The 24906-nt window shown below is 36.7% G+C and overlaps 1 protein-coding gene across 5 annotated transcripts in view; it reads left to right on the forward strand.

Moving 5' to 3' along the window:
• anapc1 (anaphase promoting complex subunit 1) overlaps positions 1-24906 on the forward strand; it is a 67981-nt gene that overhangs the window by 27361 nt on the left and 15714 nt on the right. For 4 of the 5 annotated variants that reach the window (XR_014029043.1, XR_014029044.1, XM_081350618.1 and 1 more), the window contains exons 20-38: positions 257-348; positions 1684-1832; positions 4943-5021; positions 6165-6201; positions 6329-6405; positions 6845-7023; positions 7742-7968; positions 10459-10577; positions 11471-11742; positions 13990-14224; positions 14355-14446; positions 17473-17607; positions 18407-18489; positions 19330-19408; positions 21145-21219; positions 23636-23706; positions 23904-23994; positions 24081-24134; positions 24217-24410. Coding sequence is in view for 3 of the 5 variants with exons in the window: in XM_081350618.1 (XP_081206744.1) it covers positions 257-348; positions 1684-1832; positions 4943-5021; positions 6165-6201; positions 6329-6405; positions 6845-7023; positions 7742-7968; positions 10459-10577; positions 11471-11742; positions 13990-14224; positions 14355-14446; positions 17473-17607; positions 18407-18489; positions 19330-19408; positions 21145-21219; positions 23636-23706; positions 23904-23994; positions 24081-24134; positions 24217-24410 (2340 nt within the window). In the remaining 2 variants the exon portion in view is untranslated. The remainder of the gene's footprint in view (positions 1-256; positions 349-1683; positions 1833-4942; positions 5022-6164; positions 6202-6328; positions 6406-6844; positions 7024-7741; positions 7969-10458; positions 10578-11470; positions 11743-13989; positions 14225-14354; positions 14447-17472; positions 17608-18406; positions 18490-19329; positions 19409-21144; positions 21220-23635; positions 23707-23903; positions 23995-24080; positions 24135-24216; positions 24411-24906) is intronic. The other variant, XM_081350619.1, reaches the window with a different exon arrangement.

Below are 24906 nucleotides of genomic sequence, written 5' to 3' on the forward strand. Positions count from 1 at the left end.
ATCCTGTTTAGAACCTGTTCAGGTAAATCCAAACGTTTTGGTATTTACTAATAATTGTGATATTCACAATATTGGTGAATACCACACTAGTCTTCAGATGTACAGCGACCAAACCACAGATCCCATTGTTCAGAGGTTTGTTAAACTTTGCTGTGTGAGTCATGCTCTGGTTTGGCTTTAATACCAGTATTAGTGTATATATTGACTGCCTGACGACTCTGTTACCAACTATTCATTTTTTCTCTCATTTCATTAGGGACCTACAGCAGGAGGATTTCATTGATCTGTACTGGCGCGATTACCCCTCATTCATCAAAACGTTCAAGGAGGCCTGCGTGATTGATCAAGGTACGAGTCCGATCAATGCGGTCGGGACTCCTCATTAGCAGCTAAAGGCATTTCTATTCATTTACCAGACAGTGCTGACTTGTTAGGAGTTGGACTAAATGTGTTTCTAGCCACGTTTAGGGTTTGAGTGACAGGCTTTGTTGAACTGAGGATTCTGTTGGTTGTATATGTGGGTAGTCGACACATAGGTGACGCATAGGACGTGAAGATTTATTTCTCAACGTCAAGACTTAAGGTTAAAAGTCCCATTAAAAGGTTTGACACATGCATCTTCTCACCTGTGTCGATGCATTTCCATTTGAAATTGAAAGTTAGGACAGGAAGTATTTAAAGTCTTGTCTTTTTTGTGCATTTTGTGTATATGCCCTTGAACAGGAGAGTATTTCATAATTATTTTAATTATTGTCAATTATATTATTCAGAATAGACAAATATCATTTACATATATTAATAATATAATTTATACTAATTATTATATATGTTAAAAAAAACAGGTTTTTAAAAAAGCTATAAATAATTTTTTTGACTAATAAATAGTATACATTATATATGTGTGTGTATATATATATATATATGTGTGTGTGTATATGTATATATATAAATCATTTATAATAATTATTACATATTTGTTTAATTTTATTTGGTCAGCTTTTTATAAATGTATTAGGGAAAGTGGTTGTTTTTAGATGCATTGACTGGTCATAATTTCATTTATTCATCATTTTAATCACCTTTCTGCTGTTTACTTAAAGGTCCTGCCGTATATTATATTCCATGTACACTACCATCAAGTTTGGGGTCAATAAGTTATTTTTTATTTTTTGAAAAAAATTAATTGTTTTATTCAGCAAGGTTGCATTAAATTAGTTAAATGTAATTGTTTATTTTAAATAAATGCTGTTCTTTTGAATCAAATTTCATCATCTATTCATCAAAAGTCTTGAAAAACTGCATCATGGTTTCCACCGAAATATGAAGCAGCAGAACTGTTTTCAACATTGATAATAATCAGAAATGTTGCTTGAGCAGCAAATTAGCATATTCAAATAATTTCCTGTGACACTGAAAACCAAAGTAATGATGCTGATAATTCAGCTCTGCATAACAGGAAATAATTACATTTTACAATATATTCACATAGAAAACAATTATTTTAAATTGTAATATTATTTCAGCTTTTACTGTTTGTTTAAATAAGCGCAGCCTCGGTAAACATAAGAGACTTCTTTCAAAAACATTAAAAAAATGTACTGACCCATAATCATTTTCAAAGAATTATGAACTGCTCTATAGCTTGTCACACGGCTTTACATGTGATGCCATATCTGTGTGCAGCTCAGATGGAGCTGATGACTTGGCCAGTGTTCCTGAACGGAGAGGCCCCGTGTGTGTTCAGCTGGTTCAGTCGCTGTCTGAGAGGGCAAGATGTGGCGCCTTTTCCTTATCTGCCCAGCATCTGCGAGAGAACCAAACTACTTGTGCTGGTAAGGACCAAAATGCTACTGAAAGATCTTGAATATGGTCTATATGCCTGGATTTATAGGTCCTGTCCAGCCACATTCTAGAACCCAGTTCACTTCTGACAAATTCAGGTAGTCGCGTCCTTCTCTAGATGTTCTGCAGTGCGATTCACACATGACTCCTTTGAGCAGTTTTCATATTGATTCATTCAAAAAAGACTCTCAAACTCAGGAGTTGAAGCAGTCTGACGAATCTTTCACTGAATAAACTCATTGAGTGCGTTTTACATGCATGTTCTTAACCCGATTATGCTTAATAAGCCCGACAATGCACGTGATCACTTAAATACGTTAACCTGTTTTCCTTTATCGGAGTAAGGTCATAAAAAGCTTAAGCATAAACCGATCGGCACGGCTAGATTTTTGCCCCTTACTCTGATTTTGCCCAGCATGCAAACGCATTAATCTGATTTCTGCCGGCTTATTGACGTGCGGATGTGTGATATTTGACAGGAACGTGTCCTTACTGTGAATTTAAGTGCGTCCAGACAGAGCGAGTGTTTATATGGAAAATATATCGCAAACTCAGACTCTTTCTTTACCCAAAAAATTATAAATAATGTAACTGCATGGGAGGATAATGTATGAGCCGTAAGTTTCCCGTTGACGTTGCAATACTATTTTTTTTATATTTTTAATATTGCGATTTTTTTTTTTTTTATTATTCTTTATTTTACCATCATAACCGACATAAATGAAATACTCAGATACTCAAATTATTAAGTTTTGACGTCACTACCGGGAAATAACCTGATTTAGTAATAAAGTGATAAATAAACGCGGTTTACTTGCGTTGTCAGGTTATTGGTTTGCGTGTAAACCTGGGCAACATGTTATTTCAATAAGCTGAGTTTTGTGAGTTGTCAGTGTACCGGTGTTCATGTGAATTCACTGAATCAGTCAAGAGTGTTTATCTGACTCACTTTCTAAACTGCAAGCTGTCATTACTTTCAGTGAAGTCCACCTCGAAATTAAGTTTTGTGCAACAGTTTGTGAAACTAAAATGACTATCATTACTGACTGGTGACTGATACCATGTGGTTAGAGATTGATTTTATGGTTATTTAGGGGATAGACTCTTGCATTTAAATGTGGTTGTCACTCCCAAAACATTTTGGGGTCCGTTTTTTTGTTGTGTTTTTGAAAAAAGTCTCTTCGGCTCACCAAGGCTGTATTTATTTGATAAAAAAAAAAAAAAAAGTAAAAACAGTGAAATTGTGAAATATTGTTACAAAATAACATTCCTATAGGCTGATTTGCTGCTCAAGAAACATTTCTGATTATTATCAAAGTAAATGTTTATGTTTTTGTGTAACTAACATAAAAAAAAATTCTCAGGATTCTTTGATGAATAGAAAGCTCGATATAACAGCATTTATTTGAAATGTGAATTTATTTATAAATTTGAAATTGACTGTCACTTTTGATTCATTTAATGCATCCTTGCTGAAAAAAAGTGTTATATTCTTTAAAACGGAAATCATGCTTGATTGGTTGTGTATGTAATCATGCTGGTGATGCCCAACAGGGGGCGTTAACAGTGAGCAGAGGAGCTGTGTGTCATGCCCTTAACTCACACACATGTTCTGTGGAAATGTCAAGCAGTTAGATGGCAAAGTGCTGCAAGCTAATCATAATGACATTTTACGAGCAGCGAGTCGTCCCTGGGCGTCCTCCATGTCCTGTGAGCGGGAGTGATGCCCCACCTTAATTAGTCCATAGAAGTGGTTGGCTGAATCACTCGAGAGGGCGATACGAGGGGTCACGGGTGCCATGGTGTGTGTGTGTGTGTGTGTGTGTTTGTTTTGTACTTCCTTCCATCAGGCAAAGTGAAGTGACGCACAACCCTACTGAGGTACTGACAAATCGTTACTCAATTATGGGCTGTGTTTACCCCACCGTTCCCGTCCCTTAGGTTAGAGTCAAGAACATTAGAGCATCCATTTAATCCCACTATACTTAAACTACCACCGTATGTCTCTCTCTCTGCCTGTCTTTCTCTCTCTTTTTCAACCCCTTTCTTTCTCCCCATTACATTTTGTGGTAATTGCTAAGGAAAGCATCAGCATCACTCTGGCTCATGCGTAGAGGTGCAGTCGTGTTGTGCAGGTTTTGAGGAGAGGGGTGCTATTACTTTTCTAAGCTATCAGACTTTTTGGATGTTTAAACAGGAGAAATACTTCTTTAGACACTAAAGAGGAGAGTCAGACACCAGAATATCACAGAGACTTTGTGGTTAGACTCTTTTGAAACTATCTATCTTGTCTGCCTTTGATGCTTTATCCAATCTGTTCACGCAGAGCCGAAGCACAACCAAAACAATGTTCTTCCTCAAAATACATGCAGCTTCATTTTTTAACCAATAGAGGGCCAAAAGTTCCATTGTGGACCACAACAGACTTTGGGTGCGATACTTGAACGTCTGATGCTGTGACTAAATCCAAACTGTCTTCTTTTTTAAATCCTCAACTGTATTTTGGTAATTTTATTACGTCATTTTTATTAGTTCTTGTTTATTTATGATAATTTGTTAGTTTTTTTATTTTTTATTTCAGTTTAAATTTACTTCAGTAATCACCTTAAACATCTTTCAGCTAGTTGCCAAGAAAGGCAACATTTCAAAGTGTTCATTTACTTTAAGTTTTTCATGTAATTATTTTATTTTACATCAGCTTTATTTAAATTAACAGAAAATCCGTTGTAATAGTTTAAGTGGACAATAACAGCACAGGAACAGACTTTTCAGTTCCTCAATTGCATTTTTGCATGTCTTTGTCATTTTTATCAGTTTGCTGTTGAAAAATATTTCTAAATAGTTTTAATTCTGATTCCTCATTTGAAATGAAATTGATTGATTTTGAAAATGATGTTCTGAATGAGCGCTGTATTACCTGTGTGCTGCGGTAGTGACGCGTGTGGTTAATGACTGCGCTCCTGCATTACTTCATGATGAGACATGTTCATTCTCCCCTCACATGACCAGACTGAGTGACTGTCATGACAGTAGCAAACCAAAACCACACAGGTGCTGTCCCACTGCTAATACTCACTCTCTTCCTCTGTCTGTTTCTCAGAGTTATGCCCTGTATGTGATTGGAGATGAGGACGCCACCTCGACAAACATGTTGAAGTACCTCTCCAGGCTGTCAGCAGGTGGGCTCTGCGTGTGTGTGAGATTAGAGGCTATATAGGGGGTGTCTTTACCATCAAGCAAGTACACTAGTGAAAAAGAGGATTCATTTATTTATTTATTATATTACACGTATGATTTGGATGCTAAATTGAGGGCTGATCTATACAGAGGAAAGGCCATGCCAACAACCTCCAGCGGCTAATAGAGCGTCACAAGGAATCCAACCAATCCAACAAACTTGAATTATGCTAGCCACTATATTTCTATATCCTATGGTCACCTGCATTGTCACTCATGACAGAAGCATGCCAAACATGGTTTGGATGCACAATTATAGAAATTTTGACCAATACTGATACCATAAATTCGAAGCATCAAAACTGTCACCTACAGATTGTTCACTAAAAATGAACCAGTCGCTCTAATCTTGAGGCTGGACTAAATTGAAAATTTAGTTCTGCTTTTTTTTCAGTGTAAATCCATTGTTATAAATTTGTATTTTTCTTGGGTTATTTAAGAATAGCGAAATAATTTTCCACATAATGTGCTCTTTCCATGAAGATAGAATTTGTGTAAATCAATTCTTAAATTAAATGCTGCAATTTATGTTTCTAAGTGCACAGAAGTTGGTTTTGTCTATGTTTCATGATTAGAGGTGCTGTAGTGGCATACTGTATAAATGTAGCTAAAAAATAAAGAGATTCTCAGAGACATTCACAAGAATCTGATGTAATGGTGCCAAGTTATTTAAATGATTAACAAGTAAAATTGACCGTAATCAGTTCAAATATTATATTTGTAGATCAAATCTAGTTTATTTTAGACAGACAGGTTGTGGAACAAAATAAACGCTGATTATCTGTTTCCGAAATCATTCTGATATGCTTCCTTGCTTTCACTTTTGATCAATTTAAAGCATCCTTGCTGAATAAAGGCATCTTACTGACTGTAATCTTTCAATAGTATTATTTTTTTTCATTATCATTTTCATATTCACAATTCATATTCCAGCTTATTCACTGTAATTTATATCATAAACATTATACAGTAACTAAAAACATCCACTTAGATTTCATAATACAAAAACCAGAGAAAAAGAAGAATAAAAAGTTTGTTTTTGACAATGTATATAAATAACTTAAATTATTTTCATGTTTTCACAGGGCAAAAGAAGAATATGAGTGATCCTTTTCTGAGAAGGTACCTGTGGTTCAGGAATACTGTCATGTGCCTTATGTTTGTTTTTTCTAGATAAGTCTCGGCTCATCAGTTCTAGTCAGCTGATTTAGTTCCTCCAGTGTGTTTGATTGTCGGGTGTGTTCCACAGGCAGAGCAGCGTGAAGTTGCCCGCACCTTCATCTGGATGCCTTGCGGAGAAGCTGGTGGTGTGGTTGACCTCTGCAGGTCAGAGCCATTCCAGAAACACGGCACAACCTGTTGATCCAAAAACATTCTCAACACAAGTACACAGTTGCAAATGCATATCCTTGGCTGACACATCGCAAACATGTAGTCCCATACTTAACATGCATTGTTGTTTCTCTGGTGGTAACAAACCTCAGTATTCAAGGGGGTGATAGTTTCCTTCAAATGTCATTAATTCAGATGCGTTATTAAGGTATGCTAGATAAAAACAAGCAAACGGTTCAATTTTAACTTACTTACCCCTAAATTTCTATTGTGTTTAGCCCAGAATGTAGGGTTAAAAAACAGACTTCTCAGATCCTGCAGCATTTGTTTACCTTAGTTTATGTAAGCTTAGTTATATTTGAACTTTAAACCAAGCTTGTCACGAGGGGCATGTGACTATACACTATTTTACGTGCTTGTTTTTTTACCTCAGGATTTACATTGAAGGATCTGGAGTCGGTTCCGTTTGGTGTGGCTCTGCCAATCAGAGACGCCATCTACCAGTGCAGAGAACACCCCTGTTCTGATTGGTCTGAGGATGTCTGCGCTCTGATTGGACGACAGGACCTGACCAAGCAAGCTCATAAAGTCACCCTGGCCAATCGTAAATCTGTAAGAAAATTAATCAAATGTAAAGAAACAAGATCTTGCTTTGCAGTTTGAATGGCATGTTTGGTCAGAGCTGTACATGTATTGCAACACATTTAGTTCTGAACTCAGCCTGTATTTTATGCATTTATTTTAGCATTATTTTATATTTTTTATTAGATTTAAAAAAAAACTTTTTTTAAGGTCAGAGTTTTCATATAATATTGATATTTTGTTTTATTTTAGCTTTATTTCACTTACCGGAAATGATTTAAACAAAGTTTTAAGACCTGTATTAAGACACTATCAATAGTAATATACAAAATACATAAACCTGGCAAACTATCTTTAACTGTTGAAGTTGCCCTCATTTTGTTTGTGCTTGAAATAAAAAATTAGACTTATAATATTCCTGTATTCATACTTGCATATTCATTATCATGCAAATATCAAATAGAAACCCTAGGACACTTTTCAGGGGTCAAAAAAGATTTTTAAAACTATTATTGGCTTTTCCAAAAACATTTTTGAATTGTTGTCTCCTGGGTACTGGCAGTGCTGAAAGTAACTACCGTCCCAGTTAAAACAACTACTGTCTGAACTGGGCTGAAGACTTGAATATGGTATTTAAGATGGGTATTTTCTAAGTTTGGATTGTGTAATTACAGTAATTCTGATGTGAAGTGAATGAATTGAACAATGCACTTTCATTGTATATTCAGTGTGTTTGTGTTTGCCCTAGACTGTTGGTCTGAACGTAATGCTCGAGCCGCCAGTGACCAGCGACGCGGATGAGGAGGAGGACGGTATGACAGACCTGCGCCCGGAGGTGACGGGGCTGATCTGGAGTCAGGATCTCAGGGTGCAGGAGGTCCGGCGTCTGCTCCAGAGCTCCAGACCCGTCCGGGTCAATGTGCCCCACCTGCCTGAAGTCAGTGACCATGAGTACATTGAGGAGAAAGAGAACAAGTGAGCAAGCTCAGCCTGATACTCTTAAAAATAAAGGTTCTTTATGGCATCTACTGTTCCAAGAAGAACCTTTAACATCCATGGAGTCTTTTATCTTCCACAAAAAGTTGTTTATAGTCGAAAACGTTTTTTTTTTAGGTTTTTAAAATGTTCTTCACGCTAAGAAAGCCATTCACTGAAAGTTTTTTTTGGGGGATCCAAAAATGGTTCTTATGTGGCATTGCTGTGAAAACCCTCTTGAGGAACCTTTATTTTAAAGAATGTAGGGTTCTGAAAAGATCTGTAAAGAACAACCGAGTACAGAAAGAAAACACAAATGCCTTTAAATGTGCCCTGGAAGTGTATATCATCGCTGTCAGGTGGAACCCTTGTATTTTTGTATAACCTTGTATACACGCTACTTTTCAGGAAATGGACAAAAAAAAGACAATTTTTTTTAGTAATTAAACACTGTTACATTCAAGGTTTTTAGAATTAAAATTCAAAGTCAGGCACTTGAATGTGCCAATATATTATTAACATTTTACCGAAATCAAGTTCAGATGAAGGTACAAGGTTTTAGACCAGCAAATTTCAGACATGTTTTGTTAGACCATTCAAACCATCGTTAGAATGGCCGCATCTGAGGTAGCAAGTGCATCGCATTATGCTTTCATCAACCTACAGGTTGTAAAGTTCATTGTAATTATGTGGGGGTTAATTTTTTTCTGTTATTTGGTCAAAATCTAGTGCTATAAATGACAACATGAAGTGCTATGCACAAGCTTTTGTGTCGGAAATTCACCAATAAAATTGAAGTCAGGCCACTCAAATGGTAAAAATTAAATAAAATGTATTGCAATTTAAAACATATCTCAGAGAGCTACAAAATGAGCTCTAAACAAAACAGCATTTATTTAGTAAAATCATACATGTATCATTGAACAAAAACTTTCAAATTGGATAAGCAAATTAACAGATTATCATAAGGCCTCCTACATCCTTTTATCATTTATGTACACATTCCGGTTCATCTTTATCCACATTGGTTTTCCTCAACAATCCAAAATTTGTCCACCTGAAATATATTTTTTAAATTGGAAACATTTTATTTGACTCCCTAGACTCTTCCCAGGCCTACCGACCTTGACTACAGAAAGAAGCATTATTCATAAGTTGTTTTTCACAGCATTTGCAGATTAAAACTTGAAACATGAGAGAGAGAGACAAAAAAGAGATAAAAGGGACAATACATCTGAGTCTTCTACCAAGAATGCGATGGAAGGAGGGGGCCTGTGCTCGGTAGTTATCTGAGGCCTTGCATTCGAGTGCCTCAGATAACTTACAACATCTCCATACTTAACAGTCAAAACCGAACCTTTGGGGCAGCGACCTGCTTGAAACCTTCAGTTCATCCTCTTACATTCTTAAGTTAAAGTCCCCCTGTAGTCAATCATTTTTACCCCTTAAAACTCAGCTTTGATCACCAAAATGAAACGTTTTTTCCTTGAAAAAAATATCTTCATGCCTTAAAATAGCTTGAATGTAACTCTTACCTCATTTAGTATACGCTGTTCTATGGATATGCAAATGAGCCCCGCCTCCACTCACTCAGCTCAGAGATCCACTGGTTGACGATCACACGTTGATCTGATTGGTTACAAGGTAGTTTGTGACGTCAAAAACATCAGCGATTTCAAACCGCGTTTTTGAGACTGTCTTTGGTTCACTGCAGTTTTAAGGAGAAAATACTCAACAATGCTGTCGACTTATGAATTTCTACATTCATCAAGCAGGTTTGTCTAAAGCATATTAAAAACACCACATAGACACACAAACACAGGGGGACTTTAACATTCTTTAGAAGGAATTACTTTGTCCTCCTCCTCTAATCCCTCGGTCAAAAGCATCATATATTGAGTAACGTTAAAGGCGAAGTATCTGTCTTTAGTACATGCAATAAAAGATATTGATTTACACACACAAATATGTATACATGTCCAAAACTAAATGGATTAAAAGTAACTCATGTAAGATTGTACTCATGTTATTGATTGAATACCCATAGGACAATAATGTGTCTCTTACACCATTTAGAACCGTTCTGGCTATGACTTCCATGCACACTTCTTGGCTCCTCAAATACATGAAACATCAGCCTTTACATAAGCTATATACAGTGTTTATTGAGTAAAGAAAATGCTGTACTTATTCAAAGAACCAGTTCTTCATTTACCCTTGCATTACAAACATGCAGGTTTTACGAGGTTGTACAGACAGTTTGAGGATTCAATGGAGTTACGAGGTGTAGTCACAAGCTTTTAAAAAAAAATACTTTTCATTGGTTAAATGTTTGCAAAACCCACAGACAGACTTAAAGGGTGACCAATAGTAATGATTTATGAAAAAAAGAAAAATGACAAAATATAGAGATACAGGGTTTCTCATGCTCAACAGTGACATTATGGAAATCTTAAAAAAAATTCATCATTGCTCTTATTTTTGTTGCAGACTGCTACAGTTGTGCCAGCGCACCATGTCTCTTCCGGTTGGCCGAGGACTCTTCACACTCTTCTCATACCACCCTGTGCCAACCGAACCACTCCCTGTGCCCAAACTCAACCTGACTGGTATTCTCATAAACCACCACTCATGCTTTGAAGTTTTCTAATGAGTACATTTACAGCGCTAGCAAAACAGTTTTTAAGAGCCCTGTTGAACTTCGTTGTCAGTATCTGTGCCCAGAAGATGCAAATATCCGACCCTTCCCACCACAGCGTTATATCTTTCACTCTATCTTCAACGGTTTCATGTCAGTTAAAGAGAAAATGTTTTCCCAGGACCCTTAGTGGTATTCTTCATATGTAGATTTTTGGGTAGACTCTTCTAATTTGGACTACCCAGACCTCCAACACTCTGTTAACCACTCTCAAAAATAAATATTTAGGCCTAATTTAAGACATATTTGGCATAATTGCATATAAATTTTTCATCTATTTGGATTTTAACATAAACAAACTGTAAAACTTGAAATGCATATTGGTTAAATCAAACGGGTAACAAACGGATAAGATTTTAGCAAAAACCAGCATAGTTTATTTTTTAACTATTTGCATGTATTAGATTTTTTTGTATATAATCATATTTTCAAAATGCATTTATTCAGTTGTTGAGCAAGCAATATTAATTGAGTTAAAATATGAGACTGAAACAAATTGAATTTATTGATGATATTGATGAGTGCTATAACAGAAATCTTACCCGTTTCATTTATGTATGACTGACACATATGCATCACATTAAGATTATTAGTTTGATTACGCTAAAACTATGTAAAGCAAATGAATGGAAACTGCTTTAGGGTGTCATTTTATAAGAAACCTCTTCCTCTGCAATTTACTAGCTACCTGCTACTCACTTTCCCCCTGTAAAATGCACCATTTTTGATGTGTTATCTTTGCTATACAAGAAGCCATGCAGTGTCTTAGTAACTAAACTCCCTCTTGTTTGTCTTCTCCACCAGGCCGTGCTCCTCCCAGGAACACCATGGTGGACCTGAACAGCGGTAACATCGATGTGCCGCCCAACATGACCAGCTGGCCTAGCTTTCATAATGGAGTGGCGGCTGGTCTTAAGATCGCCCCTGCGTCTCAGGTGGAATCTGCCTGGATTGCCTACAACAAACCCAAAAGTGCTGACCTGGCTAACGAGTACGCTGGCTTCCTCATGGCCCTGGGCCTCAATGGCCACCTCACCAAACTAGCAACACTTAACATCCATGACTACCTCACCAAGGTCAGTTACAGCCTAAGATGGGATGATGATTATAACGTGAATGAAAACGCAATGAGTTATAACTCGGCGAATGGGCAACAGGACCAATGTCACTCTCTAGGGTCCAGTGTTATTTTAGTATTAAACTATTATTGTTTTTATAAACAATATATATATATATATATATATATATATATATTTGGCGTTTCTGCCTTTTATTAGGATAGGACAGTAGCTAGACAGGAAGTGAGGTGGGAGAGAGAGGGGTGACGGGATCAGGCTCGGGAGAGGTCCACGAGCCGGGACTCGAACTCGGGTCGCCCGAAGCACAACAGCGCTACATGTCGGCGCACTTTTTTAATAAGCTTTAGTTTCAGTTATTGATAAACCTGGGGTCCACGCTCTTCTTCCTCCACTTTTCTGAGAGACAATCATTATATTTTGTATTATCCACAGTGCAAAAAAACAAAACAAAAGCAGCTTTAAATCGTTTAAGCACACTACCTTGGCTTGTGCCTTTTAACAGATTAGCTGCATTTACATGGAGCCTTATAATCCAATTATAATCAGACTAGTAGCACAGCCTGAATAAAAAAAAGTCACAAGTAAATACGTCAATCGCAATGAATTGGTCAAATCCGAAAAATTTCATTTGGATTGTAAGGGGTGGTTTAAACCTTTTCTAATCCGCTTGATAGGGCATGTAAACACTTGATTGGATTGAAAACCAAAACTGGAAAGTTTTGCGCTCGTCGTCTCCTGATAAGGGCCGGTAATAGATGAATATATTTATTACAAAGAAAAAAGCTGTGGTAGGAAGATAGGTTAGTATAACATCTGAAAACTCAGTATTTTCGTGCAGTGTGCGCACGTCATTTAAAATCAATTCCGATTTGAAGTTTGTTGCATATAACCCAGTCACTTTATTTAGCGATCATGTAAGCAGTATGTTCGGATTCATCAATCAGAATGATTTCATTCCTATTGAAACAAAAGGCGTCCATGTAAACTTAGCTATTATCTCGTAATTAATGTGCATCTTAAATAATTTGCATATTGTCCACCCACACATTTCAGATTGGTCCTAAGGCCCTGTTTTTTTTTTTTGTAATAAACAACTGAAGATGTAACACAAAATCTACTGTGACCACCTGTAAGACATCCACAGATGTTCCCCAAAGATAACCCAGATAGTGTATCCCGTACAGCATGTGACGAATCCAAACATTCATGTGTAGCTAACAGAATGATTCACCTTAGATTACATGAGTCACCTGTGCTTATCTATAATGGAGATCTATGTGGGAATCAGGAGTTGCGGGCGATGTTAACTCTAGTGGTTATTCAGAAGAACAAAACCAGACCAATTTAGCATAATGGCTTTCAATTGAATTGAAGAAGTTATTAAAAAAGTTACCTTTCGCTTAATGAGAATTGGACACTTTGTGATGAAGTAGTCTTGAAGTGGGCTGCACTTAATTGAACTTCTTTTTAAAGGCCAAGATGGCATCTCTCCCGATAATGGACCTAGAGATAGTCAAGGCTCTTCCTGAAAACCAAAGATTTCTTCTTCCTCTTCCTCCTCCTCCCCTAATTCTCTTATCTCGCCATTCTTAGCATTGGAGCTGTCAGGTTTGCATGTTTTCTGGGGTTTTTGCTCTCATCCTGTTGTTTTTCTCACATGAAAGTCAAACGTAGAGCTGAGTTTCATTCTGACAGTTCACAGGGCAGTAACGTGTGCTGCTCTCTCATTTCCAGTCAGGCCAGGCTTTGTTGATACTTTCTGTGGTCGCCGAGCATATCTGTAATCTATAAGCTATATCGAGCCTATAGCTAGTTTGGTGTTTTCACTGCCCGCTCTCACACTGAGATCTGCGGCCAGGCTTTCTAGACTCTGATAGTACTCCTGTCTATTTTACAAGAATCTGGCAGAAAAACATCCTGTTTTACTTCATGCACATGTAAAAATGAATGAACGAGAGAAATTTTAATGAATGAATAAAGTGTTAATGTCAGTCCCACGGTTGCATAGCTCACTGCAAGTTCATTCTTTACTTGATTGGAGAGAGTTGATGGCTTAAAATGGTGCTCTTTCGGTTTTGGAACAAAGTGTTCCCAGATATACATACATACATGCATACATTCATTTTATTTTATTATATTTATTATATATTAATAATAAATAAAATATATATTATTATAATTTGGGCTATATTATAGCATATGAACATATTATGACATGGTTCTATCTTGTCTCTTCTGACTCAGGGTCACGAAATGACAAGTATCGGGCTGTTGCTGGGTGTTTCTGCTGCTAAACTGGGCACCATGGACATGTCCATCACTCGTCTGCTAAGCATTCACATCCCCGCACTGCTGCCGCCCACCTCCACCGAGCTCGACGTGCCTCACAGTGTGCAAGTGGCCGCTGTGGTCGGCATCGGTCTGGTTTATCAGGGTACTGGTCACCGGCACAATGCAGAGGTGTTGCTGGCAGAGATCGGTTAGTATGCGTGTTCAGGGTTTGGCATGAAATAAAATGAGCTGTTGTTCTCATTTGTGCCCATTCAAGATTGAATATTAAGTTAATTGTTTTATATCTGAGACTGTAACAGCTGTGTGTCATTCCCAAGGACGTCCACCTGGTCCTGAGATGGAGTACTGTACGGATAGGGAGTCGTACTCTTTAGCAGCGGGACTGGCGCTTGGTATGGTCTGCCTTGGGGTGAGTGTGTTTCCAAAGCATTTTCTGAAGGTTATCTTGTTCCTTGAATGCTCAGCAACAACAGAAACAAAAAAATCCCTAAATTATCCATTTTCCCAAAATAAAATGAACCCAAAGTATCATTATTGTCTTCGATCATGTGCAGTGTGTACATACCAATGTGTGTTTCTGAAAAGTCAAAGTCAAATTTGTTGGAATTTTAGGCGCATTGCAAGGCAGTGGATAAAAACGAAACGCAGTTCCTTCAGGAAACTACAGTGACGCATGTAGTAGACAGTTGGTGCGTCCCAATTCATGTACTTGTGCATTATAACAGTTGGTGCGTCCCAATTCATGTACTTGTGCATTATAACAGTTGGTGCGTCCCAATTCATGTACTTGTGCATTATAACAGTTGGTGCGTCCCAATTCATGTACTTGTGCATTATAACAGTTGGTGCGTCCCAATTCATGTACTTGTGCATTATAGCAGTTGGTGCGTCCCAATTCATGTACTTGTGCATTATAACAGTTGGTGCGTCCCAATTCATGTACTTGTGCATTATAACAGTTGGTGCGTCCCAATTCATGTACTTGTGCATTATAACAGTTGGTGCGTCCCAATTCATGTACTTGTGCATTATAGCAGTTGGTGCGTCCCAATTCATGTACTTGTGCATTATAACAGTTGGTGCGTCCCAATTCATGTACTTGTGCATTATAACAGTTGGTGCGTCCCAATTCATGTACTTGTGCATTATAACAGTTGGTGCGTCCCAATTCATGTACTTGTGCATTATAGCAGTTGGTGCGTCCCAATTCATGTACTTGTGCATTATAACAGTTGGTGCGTCCCAATTCATGTACTTGTGCATTATAACAGTTGGTGCGTCCCAATTCATGTACTTGTGCATTATAACAGTTGGTGCGTCCCAATTCATGTACTTGTGCATTATAACAGTTGGTGCGTCCCAATTCATGTACTTGTGCATTATAGCAGTTGGTGCGTCCCAATTCATGTACTTGTGCATTATAACAGTTGGTGCGTCCCAATTCATGTACTTGTGCATTATAGCAGTTGGTGCGTCCCAATTCATGTACTTGTGCATTGTTCTATGTCGTTTTGTAGAATAAATAGTGCAAGTAGTGTGTTAACACTGAAAATTCCAAAACTGAAAACATGCACTTTAAATACCTGGATGATGCACTTAATTAGGAGGTGGAGGAGTTATCAGACTCCGATGTTGAATGAAAAAACAATCTTATAAAGTTCATACACTACACAGATGAGTATTGAGTACATAGTGTACAAGTGTATAGTGCGTCATTTGGGACGCAACTAGTCACGAGGACTAAAAAAAGTCAACAGTAAATATTGACAATAGTACAAAGAGTAAAAACAGAATTGACAGTTAAATAAGTAGGTAATACATAAAGTGTAGCAGCAGTGGGATATGTTTGACTTGTAAGAACTAAGTACATAATTATATATATCTAAAAATATAAAGTTATTACTGTTATTAAGTAAATAGAACATATACTGTACAGTATTGCACATAACTTATGTAATAGAAAAGACGTTATGTTAGAGTGACGTTATTGATGCACCCACCAATAACGATAACTATATTAGCGATCACACGAGTGGACAATATCGTTCTGTTTATTTCCACTTTAAGCAGGATAGATTCTGATTGGCTGATCGCTCATCAGCTGGTAAAAAAAAACAGTTCTGAAAGTGATCCCAATGATATTGTTTCTCTGTGCCGTTATCATTATAGTTGTGGCGTGGACTTTGCTATTCTGTTATATTTAGAACGAGTTTTAGAACTATCTGGGAGATGCACGATACTACATTTCTCTGCCGATGCCGTTTGATTTTCTAAAGGAAAAGAAATCCCTCCCAACTAATGCTTTAAACTATATAGTGATCCCTCTCATTTGGTACAATACTATTATATTCAAGTGCTATTTATTTTCAGATATAATAATTACAAATGTTTGTATACAACTCAGTTGCACGTAAGGTAATTTCTTAACTCCATAAACACTAGTCTTCATGACAAATGTATTTAAACATACACTAACAGTAAATAATCTCCTCTCTAGTGTTTTTTTATTGCTAACTAACGAACAACTTTCCTGAGGTAAATGCAATGTTGCATATAATTCACAAGCTGTTTTTTGACGTCTTTCTGCGGTTGAAACACAGATTGAGTGATTACATGAGTTATGATTCATTTTGGTAAGTTGTACATTTTATCTTTTTAACATACCTTTTAATATTCATGCATGTTTTTTCATGCTCTAACTTGTGTTAAAGTGGAAGAAAAAACTGAGGCGCTACAGCGATCCGTCACGTCACATTTAAGAGCGTCAAAACACCATTTATTGTTTGACTTTCGTAATAAAATGGACAGAATTTGAAAGCTGAGATTATCATCTTATCAGAAGAAACAAAGCTCTTTGCGATTATTGAATGGGAGGCACTACAAATAATGTTTGGTGTAGGGAAAATCCAAGGAGCTGGCGGCTCTGGCTTGAACTACGGGCGATTCATCATAGGGTCCAACAAAACCTGCTTTTATGTCGCTATTATTTAACTATTAATGCGTTATTGTCATGTTAACTTCGACAGCCTGAAATTCAACACAAGATATTTTCTTCACACACAGTATTTCAGAGTAATACACAGAGTTTCAGTCTGACACATTTTTCTGCCCCCTTTTGATTTTCATGATATAATCAGCCCTGATCATTGGCTGTTTTTAAACAATGGCTGATGGCCGATAGTCAAAATAATTGCTGATACATCTGTGTAAACCTAATATCTGGTTATAGTTATTGTCCTTGGTGTGAACTGGCCTTTAGTATGTGTGGTAGTGCACTATTAAAGTGATGATGGAGTTAGTGTTTGTAGTAGTATTTATTAGAAAAAACTTGCTAGCTCATTCAGCAAAAAAGCGTGCAATGTGTGCATCTATGAGAGATGGGAAGCGGAGTTATTCCCACGCTCACCCAGCTGTTTGCTCTCTCCTTCCCTACAGCACGGCAGTAACCTGATCGGGATGACCGACCTGAACGTGCCCGAGCAGCTCTATCAGTATATGGTAGGAGGCCATCGGCGCACTCATGCTGGCATCAACAGAGAGAAACACAAGTCTCCCAGCTATCAGATCAAGGTGGAGTCATGACATTACCATCAAAGAGCATGTATTCATCTTGAGCTTTCTATGTGCTGAGAATGATGCCACACCTCTAATGTGGTCATGCTTGACAGTTTATATTATTGTACGAGAAAGCGAGAGAATGTTCAGCAACGCTAATGTGCTGTCATACTATATTTATCTGGTGACGTCAAAGTGAACAATATGTATGGTGCATTCCATGCATACTTTATATTCATGCATCATTATATATATATATATAATTTATATAAAAATATATAAAATAAAATTTCATGCATAATGCATATATATATATATATATATATATATATATATATATAATGCATGAAATTTTATTTGATATATTTTATAAAAAAAAGCTAAAATAATACAATTTCATGCATAATGCATATATATATATATATATATATATATATATATATATATATATATATATATTATGCATGAAATTTTATTTGAATTGAGAAAATTTACAAAAAAAGGAAAGTTTTAAAAAAGATTAAAATTTAATTAGATTAAAATAAATATATATAAATTATCAAAGCATAGTATTTAATATTATTTGTGTGAATTACCCACAAGTATGTTTTCATGCTCACAAAATATGGGCTATTTCCAGAAAAAAATATGAATAATGTTTGAAATTCCATCTATTTGTATTTATATTTTGCATGTTTCATTATATTTAATTCATAAATTTCAATTTAATTGTGTTGTAGTATGCAGAACATACACTGCATTATATAATAATATTCAAAGGGCAACACAGATTAAATGTAACTCTTTTTATTAGGAGGGTGACACTATCAATGTGGACGTGACCTGTCCTGGTGCGACACTTGCTCTAGCCATGATTTACCTAAAGACAAATAATAGGTGAGTTTTATTTTTATTCACTTACTTTTGTTCCATTTGACTAAAGAACCACATCCTAACATTAAGCATTAAGGTGAAATGTGTAATTTTGAAATGTCTTATTTTAGCATTATTTATATACTATTATGATATTTATTAATATTGGCTTTTATTTTTATATATTAATCTAAATGTTATTATTTTGTTATATCATAATTTTGTTATGTTATTAGTTTTTACCTTTAAACATATCTATATAGCTTTTTCAGTTTTGTTTTTTATCTTTTATTATTTCAACTTAAACTTATTTTATTTCAGTTAGTTGGTAACATAAGGTTTTAATGTTAAGGGTTTTTTTTTTTAAGTTTCAGTTTTTCATCTAATATTTAAATGTTATTTTATTTCATCTTTATTTCAATTACCAAAAGTAATTTTTAATAGTTTTAGTTAACTAAAAAAACACTCTAGCAGCAGCAAACATATAATGCAAATATATTATGATTTTACTGACCCTTCTGCCCTCTTTTGTCTTCCATTGTTGAGCAAACAGTCCCGCAGCATTGGTTGATCTAGAAGTTGTTGGGACCCTCAAACATATAGAGTTAGAGTCACAGTGTTACACTCTTCAGAAAGTCAACTTTCAAATTATAGTTGTCTCTGTGCAATAAACCAGGATAAAACGGGTATTTTAAAATCCCCAAAATCACACACCTTGCCTTTAATTAAGTATAAAATGTAATGCTTTGTGTAAATAAAGGCAGACATCTTCCTCAGTCCTTAAGAGCAGTGCAAGATTGAAGCTGGCTTCTTTCAGCTTGTCTTCTCTCTCACATTCACACCTGTCTCTCTGGACTCCTCCAGGTCTATAGCTGATTGGCTGAAAGCCCCAGACACCATGTTCCTGCTGGACTTCATCAAGCCTGAGTTTTTGCTGCTGAGGGTGAGAGAGCGTTATAGGGCCGACAGCCTCTGGGCTCACGGGGACTTGCACATTAACACCTCACGTTGGGTTCATTCACACTTTTTACCAAGGCTTCTCATGTTTTATGATGGTTTTTTAGGCCACATATGGGCTCATTTTAGCCCGCTGTGCTTGTTAACCAACAGGAAGGTCACTTCCTTTCTGGCACTATTCCAAAACCTTACAGACTCCATGTGTTGAAAATCAAGTTTTTTAATGTTGTTTATATGTCTATGTGGTGTTTTTACAAACCATGTGCAAATTCTTCAGTTAACACCATTGCTGAGTATTTTCTCCTTAAAACTGCAGTGAACCAAAAGACAGTCTCAAAAACACGCTTTGAAACCGCTGGTGTTTCTGACGTCAAAAATATTTTATAACCAATCCCGTCTCGAGGGGGCGGGTTTAGCAAATCATTATCTGCTGCGAAGCAGGGGAGTCTCAAGAGACGCCAGGTTACCCCAGTATATTTTTCTGTTGATATGAAAAATCGGGTACATTTAGCAATATATCGGGTGAATTTTATATATAATGTATATTACGATGTTGTGAACTATAGGCCTTATAATTTGCATATTCATGGTTCCACGTATACTAAATGAAGCCAAGGGTGTAGAGTTACATTCGAGCTATTTTAAGGCATGAAGAATTTTATTATTTTATTTCACAGGAAAAAAATATTTAAATAATGTAGTTTTGATGATCAAAGATGAGTTTTAAGGGATAAAATTATAGACTACAGGAGGACTTTAATGCTGCCTTCATAGACTTCCAAAAGGTAGTAATTTATGATGCCCTTCTTACCTTATTTTCTTACCTTATATTCTTTGCTGAGAAGTCAATCCTATAATGCATTGTGAAAACAGCATCCCAGATGGTCGTTTATACTGTACTGGTATCAATAAAAATTATCTTATTATAAATGATTTGAGAAATGGTTTATCCACCTTAATTTTTAACGTAAGAGCTGCGTGGTTATTTGTAACTTTGTGTCTGGCCTCAGTTATTTTAGCTGTACGAAACAGCTCGTTATGCTGCTTGATACCACAAACTGCTATTTCTTACCACATTATGTTAATTATAAACACACTGGTTTAGAGCAAATAGTTTAACCATTTACTGCACTTTGTTATTACTGTTATTTATCTATAACTTCTAATGAATCGGAAGTCTCGCACATTCACAAACATTTTTAAAGCTTGCCTTCACGTTGTAAAATTAGGTGGATCCTCTTATTAAAATTCCTGCAACGTAGCAAAATGCTTTTGCCAAAAATATTTTTGCATTGAAATGTGGAAAATATAAATGAATTTGCAAATAAAAAAAATCAAGCCCTAAATCAAGTTTGACTTTTGGCCTCTTCATAGCTAAAGGTTTATGCACCTCTGCGCTAGACGGATGTCTTTGACCTTTGCGCTCGCATCTCGTGTCTAAGTTAAAAAAGGTCAACTTTTAATAATCTTTTTTCTTATTCCATTCTCACGTTTTTAAATGCAAAACTGCTTTGTGTGATCAGCCCCTTAGAAGACATCTGGGAAAGTAGGCAAGCTAGCTCACTAGGTTTTGAAACAGAGCCATACAGGATTTAACCAATAAACATGAATGCTTCAAATGAAAGGGATGTACAAATATTTCCTTTTTGACAATTCAGCATAAAATGTTTATCCATTGCAAGCTCTTTGTGTTTAGTAGCTGTGTCTTTGTTCTCTTTACAGACGCTGGCCAGATGTCTTATCATGTGGGACGAGATCGTTCCCAATGCTGATTGGGTGACCAGTAATGTGCCTCAGGTATGTTAGAGCTCTAAAAAATCCAACATTTGCGTTCTGTTTCCAACTAGTTTCTCAAAAGAGGAAGCACATTTTTGCCTCAGGTCATGGTTTTACTTCCACATTCCCTCTAAGTTCACAGGTTGATCAAATATTTAGCAACGCATGTGTTGTGAAAAGCGGAACTGTTTGGTCACTTCAGCCGTAATGGTGGTGAGCAGGTCATTGAGCAAGAGAGGAGGGAGGAGAGGAAGGTTATTGAGATGTTTCAAAGTGTGTCTTTTAATAATGAGGTACATTCATAATGCTGCAGGTGTTGCAGTTTATCCAGTTTGTTTAGAATTGTATTCTCTCTGCTTTAGGAAATCGCCCAGAAGCCCTGCAGCCTGAACACTGAGAGTGTTTTGTACAAACTGGCTGTTTCTGTTAATCTAGTTGCTTTTATTTTCTGATTTTTGCATGTGTATGTGGAAAAAGAAAATGTCAGTCACAATTCAGTATTCAAATATTGATGACATCATCCCTGACGGTTAGTTTTTGGAATTTTGAATGCTGAACATTCTATTAATGCACGTCAATGGAAAATCGTTAACCTTAAATTCCTTAGTTACGGAAACCACAAATGCATAAAGCTTTAAATAAATACAAAACGTCTTCCATTTTACTGTTGCTGGCTTCTAGCATCGAGCTTACGCATTATTTGTCATTGTTAGTGAATAGAGATGACGTGATGTTGTCGTGTAGACTGTAGGCGTATTTCCATTACAGATTTGCGAAAACTTTTTTGCAAATTTTATTTAATTTTTTTCTCTCTAAATGTCGACAAAACCTATTGCGAAATGACGGCGTTTCCATTAACCAATGTGATTAAATAATTTTTTTCCTCTTGCGATAAGTAAAATCATTCCAAAAACCATGGCAACGGACGTTGGTAGGATTATGTTTATCCCAGCCAGTGCACTAGCCGTTATTATTAATTGAAGGAGATGTATGTGTGTTTTCCAAGCATTAATGGTAAGGAACGAGCCTTATTATACTTGTGAGCGGCACATATGAGGTGTTTCTGGGTGTTTCTCCCTAATATATGCTTCGAGGTCTTGATTGTGGCATTTATTTGAGGTTTAGAATCCATTATTCCTGTAATTCTTTTCTCTTATATGAATTTAATAAAGAACTCTGTCTCGTATTCTGTCTAAACACACCGTGTCATCTACGTCAGGTGACCTGTAAATGCGCAAAAACTGTTTCCATTGCAGTTTTGCGAAATATTCCTTTTTCGAATTGCCTGAAAATCCACCTCATGTGAGCGTAAAAACTTTTTTGCGATAAACACAAGTTTTTGCGAAATTGTGGCGTATTTCCAATTCGCAATTTCAATTTGCGCAATTTGAAAGGTAATGGAAACGCGGCTTGTGTCAGGCCCTTTTAATACGATTAAAGGGTTAGTTCACCCAAAAATGAAAATTCTGTCAGTAATTACTCACCCTCATGTTGTTCCAACCATGTAAGTCTTTCGTTCATCTTCGGAACACAAATTAAGATATTTTGATGAAATCTGACAGAATTCTGACTCTTCCATAGGCTTCCAGAGGGACCGAAACTTGCCGGCCCAGAATAGTTATTAAAAACATCGTTAAAATAGTCAAGTCAAGTCAAGTTTATTTATATAGCGCTTTTCACAACATAGGTTGTATCAAAGCAGCTTCACAGTAATAAATTAAAACAATACATCAATGTTTGTTTCTAGTGGAACGTCCACGTTTGGTAATGCTGATCAATGGTATCGTTGATTGATTAATTCAATTAAATATCCCCAAATATCCCCATATTTGCTGTCCAAGTAGTCCAAGTAACTACAGTGGCACTACATTAAGTATATCAAGCGACGAGAATACTTTTTGTGCTCAAAAACAAACAAAAATAACGACTTTATTCCACTATTCATTTCCTTCTCTCTGGGCCTCTAGTTGGTTCACGTAGTGTTTTTGCGCTGCGCGTCTGTGTTACACGTCACCACGTATGCTCACTATTGGCCAAAGCTGGTCATGTGTGTGATGCGTGTTGACGTGCAACACAGACGCGCAGCGCAAAAACACTACGAGGCCCAGGGAGAAGGAAATGAATAGTGGAATAAAGTCGTTATTTTTGTTTGTTTTTGCGCACAAAAAGTATTATCGTCGCTTGATAAACTTAAGATTGAGCCACTGTAGTCACTTGGACTATATTAACGATCTCTTTAATAACTTTTCTGGGCCAGCAAGTTTCGGTCACCTAGCAGCCTATGGAGAAGTGATCAGCTCTCAGATTTAATCAAAAATATCTTAATTTGTGTTCCGAAGATGAACGAAAGTCTTACGCGGTTGGAACAAAATGAGGGTGAGTAATTACATTTTTGGGTGAACTAACCCTTTAAAGCTAAAAATATGCATGTTCTCAGATCATCAAGGAAAACATCGGAAACCAGGAGCAGACGTCCGTCTCTGAGGATCTTAACATGGAGACCTTAGTGTGAGTAGCATCTGATTCTGACTGATCTGTTTTTATCGTCTTGTGTGTTTGTAGGAGATCCTTATGCCCACAGACTGTTTCTCATTCATGTGGAGGTGTTTTCAATAATGTTCCTCATGTCTGACTTGAATTTCCATTTGACAGTCTGAGGGTTTCTTCCTTTGATGAGTGAAATAAAGTTGTCAATGTTTCCACAGTCAAGCTCATGACTATATAATTGCTGGAGGTTGTCTGGCCGTGGGATTCCGGTTTGCTGGGTCTGCAAATTCAGATGCTTTTGACTGCTTAGTAAGAGGACGTTTACTTCCTCCTCACAGATTTGTGATTTTTCTGAAAGTTCTCTGAATATCCTAAGCATTTTCTTTCTCCTTTAGTACAAATTTGCCCGAAACTTCATGCAGTGTCTGACGACCTCTACGGCTACGGTAGTAAGTATTTATTGGCATCAATGGCGTCCATCCTGACGTCATCAAAACTCTCAAAGTTCACACAACTTTCGGTGTCCTCCAGACAGGGCAGTATAACCTGCAGACGTGCTTGAGCATGGTCCTCTTGGCGGTTTCTATGGTCATGGCCGGTTCAGGGAACTTGAAAGTGTTGCAGCTGTGCCGCTTCCTCCACAAACGCACCTTTGGCGAGATGAACTATGGCTTCCACATGGCCCATCACATGGCCCTGGGCCTGCTCTTCCTGGGCGGAGGGAGGTTGGTTGAGTTTTATATGATTGCTCTACCAACATCATTTATCATAACCCTGATATTTTTCATTAGAGCTTATTTTGAGTTATAATCCAAAAGCCAGTGACTGACAAATGTTTATTATTTGTACACGTTTTGTTCATCGACATAATTTTCACAAATGAACCCAATTTTTATGAATTTTGAAGCCTAAATATAGTTTCCAGAAGTGAAAAGTTTCGAACTACACCACGTTCACATGACTTCAACATAATCCTCCAACAACTCTTTCAATCTTCATTTAAAATCTACATCCTGGTTTCACAGACAGGTTTTTAGATTAAGCCAGGATTGGGCTTTAGTTCAATTAGGACATTTAATGCGAGACACTACAGGTGAATAGGGTAACATTTTTAACTAGCATATATCACCATGAAACTTTCCCAGTTGATTTACCTACATTAAGATGAGAAAAAATTGTATTACAAGTTTTCTGTAATTTAATGTGTAATATGCAAATTAT

This window comes from Scardinius erythrophthalmus (genome assembly GCF_964197995.2).
Source record: "Scardinius erythrophthalmus genome assembly, chromosome: 21".
NCBI lineage: Eukaryota > Metazoa > Chordata > Actinopteri > Cypriniformes > Leuciscidae > Scardinius > Scardinius erythrophthalmus.